This window comes from Entelurus aequoreus, linkage group LG19, assembly GCF_033978785.1.
Source record: "Entelurus aequoreus isolate RoL-2023_Sb linkage group LG19, RoL_Eaeq_v1.1, whole genome shotgun sequence".
Taxonomy (NCBI): domain Eukaryota; kingdom Metazoa; phylum Chordata; class Actinopteri; order Syngnathiformes; family Syngnathidae; genus Entelurus; species Entelurus aequoreus.
The window spans coordinates 38493818-38506134 of NC_084749.1; the positions used below are offsets into that span (position 1 = coordinate 38493818).

The window sequence follows — 12317 nt, forward strand, 5'->3', positions numbered from 1 at the left end:
GTAAGCGCCAGAGTGAGAAGAGGTTTTAAAATAATTAGCGCACGCTTGCCCATCCCGCATGCTTTTGGTAAGCGCAGGAGTGAGAAGAGGTTTTAAATTAATTAGCGCCCCTGCGGCTATTCAAGGAAATACGGTACCAATATTATTTTGATACTTTTTGATACTTTTCGGTACTTTTCGATACTTTTCTAAATAAAGGGGACCAGAAAAAATGGCATTATTGGCTTTATTTTAACAAAAACTCTTAAGGTGTGGCGGACCGGTACTTTTCAGCGGCGGTATGGTACCGAATATGATTCATTATTATCGCGGTACTATACTAATACCCGTATACCGTACAACCCTACTAGTTACTATGGTAATCTACGTCATAACAGGTCAGACGAGGCACCAAGCAGTGTGGGTGGGGAGCGTTTCCACAGAGTGTTTCCAGAGCCCGAAATGCGAGTGTCAGGGACAGACGCGGAAAGAGATTCGTACAAGAAAGTTCTAAAGCTTAGTGATGTATCAGATTGTAGATGTTTTTTGTTTTTTTACACTTCACGTTCATATTTTGCTGTGTTTGTTGCATTTTAGTTGCATTTGGCTTGATTGTAAAATATGTCGGTTGAGAGGGGGTGTGACGTTCATATGTTGTCAATATTCAGGGTTTTAGCGTTCATAGAAAAAAATAAAATTCCATTCCGTTTTTAAGGCGGTCTGTCATAATATCTTTAGCATTCAATCAAACTTTATTGTGAGGTTTTGTATTAGTTTTCCTAAAAATAGATATACCGGCCCACAGACACATTTTTTCTCTAAATTTGGCCCCCGAGTCAAAATAATTGCCCAGGCCTGAACTACGGTGTTGTCACGGACTACAAAGGCGGACCCGCGCAATTTTTCAGGACTTATGCAGATCCCAAATACAGATCAGCAGGTACCAGAAGGTAAGAAAAGTTGCTTTTGCATAATATTGTGAAACAAAACACCAGATAATGTCTTACCTTATACACACACCATAATAATACTCCTATGTTGAAGCACAGTACAATCCATCAAGCGGTGCGGCTTCATAGCTTACCAAAGTCCTACTAAAACATTTTGATAGATTTTTAAAGGCTGTGTGTAATGTTGTATATTTTCAATGGAACACAACCATCATACTGCAGTCTACATGTATCTCTTATGTTTGACTGCCATCTACTGGTCACACTTATCATTACACCATGTACCAAATAAAATTGCTTCGAAGTCGGTAAGCAAAACCAGAATTATTCCGTACATAAGGCGCACCGGGTTATAAGGCGCACTGTCGAGTTTTGAGGGGGAAAAAATATTTTAAGTACCCTTTATAGTCTGTTAAAATACGGTAGTTAAAGCTAATCAGTTGAATAGCTTAGTGTTATTTGTACACATTTAACAGCTTCTTCACTGATTTAGTTCAACGATTCATCTGTTTTCTTCTTACATCTTAAAACACTTTATATTTACAATATTTGTATTTTTAGTGTCGTCCTAGTAATGGCTTCATTACGCTACAATGCAGTCATTACATCCGCCCATCCGTCAGCGTCTTGGTCTTGTTATTGCTCTTCGGAGGAGTTGAGCATGTGACTTGTAATTATCTGTCAAAACACTAGGGGGCAGTGTTCTTTTCTGGGAGTGAGCAACCACAACTCTGATTGGCTAGCTATTTAGCTCCCTGTGAAGTAGTCATGAAAAACGCAGACAACAATGTATTGTATATGTCGCTGATTTCTGACTGGTGATAGGATTAGAAAACCCAAAACCAGTGAAGTTGGCAGGTTGTGTAAATCGTTAAAAAAAAAACAGAATACAATGATTTGCAAATCCTTTTCAACTTATATTGAATTAAATAGACTGCAAAGACAAGATATTTAATGTTCGAACTGAGAAACTTAATTTTGTTTTGCAAATAATCATTAACTTAGAATTTAATGGCTGCAACACATTGCAAAAAAGTTGGTACAGGGCCATTTTTATCACTGTGTTACATGGCCTTTCCTTTTAACAACACTCAGTAAACGTTTGGGAACTGAGGAGATCAATTTTTTGATGTACAGCTTAAGTTGTTCAACAGTCCGGGGGTCTTCATTGTGGTATTTTAGGCTTCATATTGTGCCACACATTTTCAACGGGAGAGAGGTCTGGACTACAGGCAGGCCAGTCTAGTACCCGCACTCTTTTACTATGAAGCCACGCTGTTGTAACATGTGTCTTGGCCTTGTCTTGCTGAAATAAGCAGGGGCGTCCATGAGTATGTTGCTTGGATGGCAACATATGTTGCTCCAAAAGCTGTATGAACCTTTCAGCATTAATGGTGCCTTCACAGATGTGTAAGTTACCCATGCCTTGGGCACTAATACACCCCCATACCATCACAGATGCTGGCTTTTGAACTTTTCGCCTAGAATAATCCGAAGGGATCTTTTCCTCTTTGGTCATTTGAAACTTGCAGGTTGAATAGTTCAGTGGGGTATGATGGTTGATCTCTGAACAACCTTGGTGGGTTGATCGGTAATGTTGTTTTTTTAATATTTTAAAGTCTGAAAAAATATTTTAACATACCCAACTGTACATTGAAACCTTAACGAGAAACCCTAAACCTAACTTTACATTGAGGACAACCCTAACCTTTAAAGGCCTACTGAATTTTTTTTTTTTAATTTAAACGGGGATAGCAGATCCATTCTATGTGTCATACTTGATCATTTTGCGATATTGCCATATTTTTGCTGAAAGGATTTAGTATAGAACAACGTCGATAAAGTTCGCAACTTTTGGTCTCTGATAAAAAAAAGCCTTGCCCCTACCGGAAGTAGCGTGACGTTGTCAGTTGTTCACTTCCTCATATTTTCCTATTGTTTTCAACGCAGCTAGAGCTATTCGGACCGAGAAAGCGACGATTACCCCATTAATTTGAGCGAGGATGAAAGATTCGTGGATGAGGAACGTTAGAGTGACGGACTAGAATGCAGTGAAAGACATATCTTTTTTCGCTCTGACCGTAACTTAGGTACAAGCTGGCTCATTGGATTCCACACTCTCTCCTTTTTCTATTGTGGATCACGGATTTGTATTTTAAACCACCTCGGATACTATATCCTCTTGAAAATGAGAGTCAAGAACGCGAAATGGACATTCACAGTGACTTTTATCTCCACGACAATACATCGACGAAGCTCTTCAGCATGAGCTAACGTGATAGCATCTGTCTCAAATGCAGATAGAAACAAAATAAATAAATCCCTGACTGGAAGGATAGACAGAAGATCAACAATACTATTAAACCATGGACATGTAACTACACGGTTAATAATTCTCAGCCTGGCAAAGCTTAACAATGCTGTTGCTAACGACACTAAGGCAAACTTAGCAACTTAGCAACCGGACCTCACAGAGCTATGATAAAAACATTAGCGCTCCACCTACGTCAGCCAGCCCTCATCTGCTCATCAACACCCGTGCTCACCTGCGTTCCAGCGATCGACAGCGCGACGAAGGACTTCACCCCAACACATATGTGGTTGGCGGCTAGCATCGGCTGGCGCGTCTGCTATCCAAGTAAGTCCTTCTTGTTGTGTTGCTACAGCCAGCCGCTAATACACCGATCCCACCTACAACTTTCTTCTTTGCAGTTTTCATTGTTCATTAAACAAATTGCAAAAGATTCACCAACACAGATGTCCAGAATACTGTGGAATTATGAAATGAAAACAGAGCTTTTTTGTATTGTATTCAATGGGGAAGCCATACCTCTGTTCCCCTGGCTACGTCACGTGCATACGTCATCCTCCAAAGGCTTTTTGAACCGGAAGTTTAGCGGGAAATTTAAAATTGCACTTTATAAGTTAACCCGGCCGTATTAGCATGTGTTGCAATGTTAAGATTTCATCATTGATATATAAACTATCAGACTGCGTGGTCGGTAGTAGTGGGTTTCAGTAGGCCTTTAACCGTTAACTCTAATGGGAAACCTTAACACTAACTGTACATGGAATTCTTAATGGAAACCCGAACCCTAATTTAGCTCAAAATTCACAGGCTAGATAGGTCTGTGGGTAATGATGCTCGATCTTTGAGTAAGTGGGTCAGGTTTTAAATCTCAAGTAGGTTGACTGATATTGTTCGAATTAGTTTTTTTAATCATTTAAATAATGCTAGTGAGTAATAAATTCAAAAGACTGATTAAAAATTGTAACATCAACAACTGTACATTGAAATCCTGTTATAAAATCCTAACCCTTACTGTACATTGAAACCCTAATGAGAAACCTTAACCGTAACCCTAACTGTACATTGTGGACAACCCTAACTCCTCACCCTTAACCCTAATGGGAAACCCATGTCAACATCTCCGTTCGGTGCCACACCAAAAAAATGCCGAGGCAACCATTTCCACATCAACACCGTGTGAAAAAAATAGTCAACAACAGAAGGAGATAACGTCCGCAGTAACCTACCACATAATGAAGGACATACACTATTTGATTTCCTATTATGCAGCTCATTTTTATTTGACAGTTATTGAAATATCTTGTGTGACATCATGCACAAAAGTGCACTTTATTTGTTTTAAACTATTGTAGTTGTGTTCAGTTCAAAAAGTGCACTCTAATTTAATGTTGTTTTGATATGTCATGTTAGTGAAATCATTCACAAAAGTGCACTAATAGCTTGTTTTAAAATGTCTCTGACAATCTTGCGCTTTCTGTTTTGAAATGACATGAATGTTTGTGCCACTGCTTAAAGGCCTACTGAAATGACATTTTTTTATTTAAACGGGAATAGCAGATCCATTCTATGTGTCATACTTGATCATTTCGCGATATTGCCATATTTTTGCTGAAAGGATTTAGTAGAGAACATCAACGATAAAGTTCGCAAATTTTGGTCGCTGATAAAAAAAGCCTTGCCTGTACCGGAAGTAGCGTGACGTCGCAGGTTGAAGGGCTCCTAACATTTCCCCATTGTTTACACCAGCAGCGAGAGCGATTCGGACCGAGAAAGCGACGATTACCCCATTAATTTGAGCCAGGATGAAAGATTTGTGGATGAGGAACGTGAGAGTGAAGGACTAGAGTGCAGTGCAGGACGCGTCTTTTTTCGCTCTGACCGTAACTTAGGTACAAGCTGGCTCATTGGATTCCACACTCTCTCCTTTTTCTATTGTGGATCACGGATTTGTATTTTAAACCACCTCGGATACTATATCCTCTTGAAAATGAGAGTCGAGAACGCGAAATGGACATTCACAGTGACTTTTATCCCCACGACAATACGTCGGCGAAGGACTTTAGCTACGGAGCTAACGTGATAGCATTGGGCTTAACTGCAGATAGAAACAAAATAAATAAACCCCTGACTGGAAGGATAGACAGAAAATCAACAATACTATTAAACCATGGACCTGTAACTACACGGTTATTGCTTTCCAGCCTGGCGAAGCTTAGCAATGCTGTTGCTAACGACGTCATTGAAGCTAACTTAGCAACGGGACCTCACAGAGCTATGCTAAAAACATTAGCTATCCACCTACGCCAGCCAGCCCTCATCTGTTCAACGACGGAGCAACGAAGGACTTCACCCGATCATCAATGCGGTCGGCGGCTAGCGTCTGCTATCCAAGTCAAAGTCCTCCTGGTTGTGTTGCTGCAGCCAGCCGCTAATACACCGATCCCACCTACAACTTTCTTCTTTGCAGTCTTCATTGTTCATTAAACAAATTGCAAAAGATTCACCAACACAGATGTCCAGAATACTGTGGAATTTTGCGATGAAAACCGAGCTTTTTGTATTGGATACAATGTGTCCGAATACTTCCGTTTCAACCATTGACGTCACGCGCATACGTCATCATACATAGACGTTTTCAACCGGAAGTTTAGCGGGAAATTTAAAATTGCACTTTATAAGTTAACCCGGCCGTATTGGCATGTGTTGCAATGTTAAGATTTCATCATTGATATATAAACTATCAGACTGCGTGGTCGGTAGTAGTGGCTTTCAGTAGGCCTTTAATAACTCTTTAATAAATACAGTTTTGGTCAATTGACTTAGTTGTGATTTCTCTCTCTGCATGAAAGTTTAAAATGAGCATATATTAATGCAGTATGAACAAGACTGTTTTAATGTAGACACATAGAATCATCATACTGCTGTGATTATATGCATCAAGTGTTCATTCAAGGCTAAGTCAAAATATCGAGATATATATCGTGTATCGTGAAATGGCCTAAAAATATTGAGATATTAAAAAAAGGCCATATCGCCCAGCCCTACTTTATATACACCTAAAATGTGGGTTAATACAAACTTATGCCAGGGGTCCAAATTGTTTAAATAAAACAGGAAAAGTATTTGATTCGAATTGTTAATCTGAAATTGTTCAGGTGTCTCAAAAGTTTTCAGAGTGTTTACTAAATCCTGGTTAATACAGGAATATAGTGTGCATGTAAACACAGTGATGATGTCTTACCATAGGGCGTTGGAGGAGACACCGGGAAGGTTGGAGTTGGTGGGATAAATTCGGAGCTATCGTTCGGTCCATTGAAGTCTACGCCCTTGAACTTGTGCTTAAAAAGATAAAAAACAAGAAGGAGAGAATCAGGATTAATCATTCTTCCACAGTCATATGAGATGATAAATACACACACGTCAGAAGATTACAGTCTTGTGATGTGTGTATGAGCACAGGCAGTGTTTTGGAGTAAACAGACCGTGTATTCATGGAAGAAAGAATAGAGCAGAGAACATGACTACAACAAAATAGGGAAAATATATTCCTATATTCCAGTGTTTTTCAACCACTGTGCCGCGGCACAATAGTGTGCCGTGAGATACAGTCTGGTGTGCCGTGGGAGATGATCTAATTTCACCTATTTGGGTTAAAAATATTTTTTGCAAACTAGTAATTATAGTCTGCAAATGATGTGTTGTTGTTGAGTGTCGGTGCTGTCTAGAGCAGTGGTTCTTAACCTTGTTGGAGGTACCGAACCCCATTAGTTTCATATGCGCATTCACCGAACCCTTCTTTAGTGAAAAATAAAATGTTATTTTTCCAAATTCAAGACAAATGTATATGTTGTTTGGTAACACTTTAGTATGGGGAACATATTCTAAGTAAAGACTTAATTTAGAGTTATTTGGTTAGGGTTAGGGTTAGGGTTTAGGGTCAGGTTTAGATGTCGAATAAGGCATTAATAAGTACTTAATAATGACTACCGTATTTTTCGGACTATAAGTCGCAGTTTTTTTTCATAGTTTGGCCGGGGTGCAACTTAAACTCAGGAGCGACTTATGTGTGAAATTATTAACATATTACCGTAAAATATCAAATAATATTATTTAGCTCATTCACGTAAGAGACTAGACTTATAAGATTTAATCGGATTTAGCGATTAGGAGTGACAGATTGTTTGGTAAAGGTATAGCATGTTCTATATGTTATCGTTATTTGAATGACTCTTACCATAATATGTTACGTTAACATACCAGGCACGTTCTCAGTTGGTTATTTATGCGTCATATAACATACACTTATTCAGCCTGTTGTTCACTATTCTTTATTTATTTTAAATTGCCTTTCAAATGTCTATTCTTGGTGTTGGGTTTTATCAAATAAATTTCCCTAAAAAATGCGACTTATACTCCAGTGCAAATCAGTGTGACTTCTGCTGTTGCCGTAACCGTAATACGCCGATAGGGAGAAGTTTTTATTTACACGATGAGTCGGGTGTGTTTTGACCTCCGTCGAACCCCTGAGGCCGACTCACCGAACCCCTAGGGTTCGATCGAACCCAGGTTAAGAACCACTGGTCTAGAGCTCGGCAGAGTAACCGTGTAATACTCTTCCATATCAGTAGGTGGCAGCAGGTAGCTAATTGCTTTGTAGATGTCAGAAACAGCGGGAGGCAGGGTGCAGGTAAAAATGTGTCTAATGCTTGAACCAAAAATAAACAAAAGGTGAGTGCCCCTAATAAAATGCACTGAAGCTTAGAGAACGCTATGCAGAACAAAACTAAAACTGAACTGGCTACAAAGTAAACAAAAACAGAATGCTGGACGACAGCAAAGACTGACTGTGGAGCAAAGACGGCGTCCACAATGTACAACCGAACATGACGTGACAATCAACAATGTCCCCACAAAGAAGGATAAAAACAACTGAAATATCCTTGATTGGTGAAACAAAGTAGATGCGGGAAATATTGCTCAAAGGAAGACATAAAACTGCTACAGGAAAATACCAAAAAAAGAGAAAAAGCCACCAAAATAGGAACACTACACACAGGAGAACATAAAAAAATCCAAATAAGTCAGGGAGTGATGTGACAGGTGGTGACAGTACACCTACTTTGAGACAAGAGCTATATTGATCCATGGTTGTTATGGTTTAAAGTCATACCCAACAATTGCGACAACGACTTTTTACTGTCAACTGAGTTTCGTTTTTAATTATTTCTGCTGGTGGTGCGCGTCCGGATTTTTTCAACGCAAAAAATGTGCCTTGGCTCAAAAAAGTTTGAAAAACACCGCTATATTCAATATATTGAGGAAAATACTTGTTAGATCCCTCAGCTGATTTAAGAAGTTAACCCCCTTTCTACGACAGTTTTAGCAGTACAGTGATACCTCACTTTTTTCTACGACCCATTTCTCGCCAAAAAGTTTGCCCTTCAATAATCACACAGCTAAACATTGCGCCTAACAATCTAGTCCGTTTGCATGTGTACCTAGTGCCTAAACAAAATCCCACGTGTTGGTGAGTCTTGTCATGTACCAATACAGTACAGTACGGCTATAAAATTACCCAGTATGGTGTCAAAGAAAGTTGCCAATGGCACTTTGATAATGAAGGTCAGAATTCAAGAAAAAACTCAAAGCAAAGTACGAATTTGAAATCTGTGTGGCAGTCCCCTACCCTCCTCTTTCTTTGCTACTCGAGAGTCTTCAATATAGGTAAAAAGTTAGGTTAAATGTTCAATTAGCCATTTCATTCGTCATTTATATGTATTTAGTATATTGCAGATACTGCGGTATTGCGGAGTCAAAGTCTTCACAATAATGCCGTGACGCGTGACAGTATCAAACAAAAACTTGGTGTGTACACTGCAAAAAGTCAGTGTTCAAAAACAAGAAAAAAAAATACAAAAATTAGGGGTATTTTATTTGAACTAAGCAAAATTATCTGCCAATACAACAAGAAAAATCGGCTTGTCAAGACTTTCCAAAACAAGTAAAATTTGCTAACCTCAATGAACCCAAAAATACCTTAAAAATAAGTATATTCTCACTAATAACAAGTGCATTTTTCTTGGTAGAAAAAAAATTAGACCTTTTTGCTCAATATGTTGAAAAATATTCTTAAATTAAGTAAATAGAAATAGAATAGAAAGTACTTTATTGATCCCTGGGGGAAATTCAGCATTCAGCAAATGCTAGTGCCATTATCTTGACATAATGATATGCATACATCATGATTTTTTTTTTCATGCTTGAAGTAAGAAATTATTACTTTAAAAAAGTAGTTTTATACTGTTGATGACACAGCTTTGCATCAGTTCTAGTTTGAAGCATGTTTTACTCGATATAGGTCATAAAATCTCATCAACAAGCTGTAATATCTTACTGAGATAATTTAGGACCGAAACCCTTAAAACAAGTGAAACACTCTAACATAAAATCTGCTTAGTGAGAAGAATGATCTTATCAGACAGAAAATAAGCAAATATCACCCTTATTTGAGATATTTAATCTTACTTAGATTTCAGTTTTTGCAGTGTAGTTTTTTTTTCTGGTGCTTTAACGTTGGCCGGGTCTGAAAATAAACTACATCTCTCAGAATCCTCTACGCAGCGCGGGGCCAACAAGGTGGGGGGCCGTGGAACGCCGTAAGCCGTGTGTGTGCATTAGATGCAAGGAATTGTTTTTTTTAGACATTTCTTGAAAAATCAATCAAATTCCATCTATAACTGTTTGAGTTATGTTGCTAAAATACACACAAACAAAGCCTGGAAAAAACATGGCATCTTTGGCGTAGGTAAGAAAGTCTGCATTCTGCAAAGCAGAGGGTCGAAAGGTTTATGCATTTGGGCACAAGCTCTGCCTGCGGAGTTTTGGAGTCTTTTTTTCAAAAGAGGCGAATCAGTGACGTAACAGAGTGAGGATATATAGATATGTGGTCATCAATGCCCAGTAGTGCACAAGTGTTTTTCTGTATAGCATTTCCTTCAGCCTTGGTCATGTGCTGACATAAATTATGGTATTTTGAGGGGTATTTATTAAAGTCGGACTAAGTTGGACATCACTGAAGGCCTAGGTGGGAAACGCACAGCCTGCCACTGCATTCAAGATAATGTGTTTGATAACGTTGAACCGTATATTTACTGATACCAGCGCACATTCCTACCATAACTCAAATTCTTAACACAAATACAGTTTATGCCAAGAGGACTGCTGAAAATACATATTTGTTGTCGACAAGACAAGGAGACGATTTGCAAATGTTAATAAACTTTTCAAAAACACTTGAACAACAATTGTCAGTCGTGCAAGATACTTTAAACTGGCTGTCATTGGAAAGCCACCTTTCAAACAATCATGCGCTACCTAAGGTCTTTGAACGCTCAAGAACACATTTTACAAAGTGGGCATTGATAATTGAAATTACCACTGACAATGACATTTTGGAAACCAAATTATTAAACGATAGAAGTGTGGAGGGGGGCGTGGCCTGCGGGCCTGCCGCAAAACGGAGTATGCAAGGACCGGCCTCGAAGACAGCGACAGGTGAGTAGATGACCCAGGTGGGCCTTGTTATCTAATCACCTGTCGCCTTTATTAGCAGCAGCCGGTACAAGACACGGGGTGTGGGAGTTGGAGCCCGAGAAAGACACACAAACTGAGACACGCTGGACTGAAAAGTCCGAAAATATATTGCTGGAAAGCAATCCCTGCATGACAATAAAATACCGTTACCTCAGACTGCCGGGCTCACAAGAAGAATCTTTGTGTCAGGAGAACCCACAGGAGGGCAACCTCTACAGACAGGCAATTGGATTCATAACTACTTGTCACATCATCTTTTGGATCATAGTCATATGAAACAATCAAAAATTAGGAACGTTAAGGCTTTTCTCACATATTGTACGTCATTTAAAATACATTTTACAGTTTAATTTCAACTAACCTTATAATTGGGACCTGGGGCCGTATTTATCAAGCATCTTAGAATTACTCCTAAGAAGTCTGCTAAGAGTTGACTTAAGAGTAAAGAAATTATTCGCTGAAAGCTGCACTGAAAAGTTAGTTATCAAGCGTCTTACTCACACTTTCAGCGAAGTGTAGGACTGAATCTTAAGTGTCACACTCAGAGCTGAATTACGACATTGCTATGTGCCGTAAACGGAATATTAGGTGACGTCATTTCTGTGTCCATAGAAATGACCAATCACGGAAGGGAATCCCTTGTCTAAGAATAAAGAAATATCTTAGAAATATTTAAGTGGATAATGGGAGTGTATATTTTGACAATAAACTACAAAATAATACAAAACAAACAAACAATATTGGCAATGAATCAAAAATAAATGTTTCCTTTTTGTTGCACCTTTCCTGCTTCCTGCTCCCAGACCGTAGTCGAAGAGCGCAGGGGAGACACTTCTCCAGGGCCGATGTATGCTCGGGGCAACACCCTTCACTTTACCCGGCAGTGGGTCTCCACAGCGGACGACTTTGGAGTGAATGATGAGTCTGGCGATAGTTGCAAATCTTGCTTTATTGATTGCTTGCACACAGCCAATCCAACACAAAACAAACTAGTCCCCGCCAGCACTCACGCTACCGCTCCCTCTCTTCTCTCGCCCACACACTCACTGACGTCACTCACCTCACATGCTGTCACCTATTAAAGGGCCACACACACACATACGCTACTCTCATAACATTTTCTTTCCAATTCATTAATTAGGCAACTAATTTGAAACTGGTGTGGGTGGCTTTATATATACTAGCCCACTGCAGCCACATGCAGAAATCAACATGGAATCGAAAATTATTAAATCTGTGACAAAAATAATACCCGCTCTGTCTAAACCAGGGGTCAGCAACCTTTACCTCTCAAAGAGCCATTTTGGCAAGTTTCACAAATTAAAGAAAATAATGGTTAATTTTAATTAACGTGGGATTATTTTTTGTATTTAGAAATAATAGTACCAACTTTTTTTTTTTTTTCTCTCAACATTTGTGGCACTGGCGTGGCGCCCTTAGCATTTGCCTATACGGCCTATGCCACGGGCCGGCCCTGCCCAGGA

General features: G+C 39.2%; 1 protein-coding gene across 4 annotated transcripts in view; it reads right to left on the reverse strand.

Moving 5' to 3' along the window:
* tns3.2 (tensin 3, tandem duplicate 2) overlaps nucleotides 1-12317 on the reverse strand; it is a 130243-nt gene that overhangs the window by 83617 nt on the left and 34309 nt on the right. For all 4 annotated transcript variants that reach the window (XM_062028496.1, XM_062028493.1, XM_062028495.1 and 1 more), the window contains exon 4: nucleotides 6482-6578. In XM_062028496.1, the coding sequence (XP_061884480.1) occupies nucleotides 6482-6578 (97 nt within the window). The remainder of the gene's footprint in view (nucleotides 1-6481; nucleotides 6579-12317) is intronic.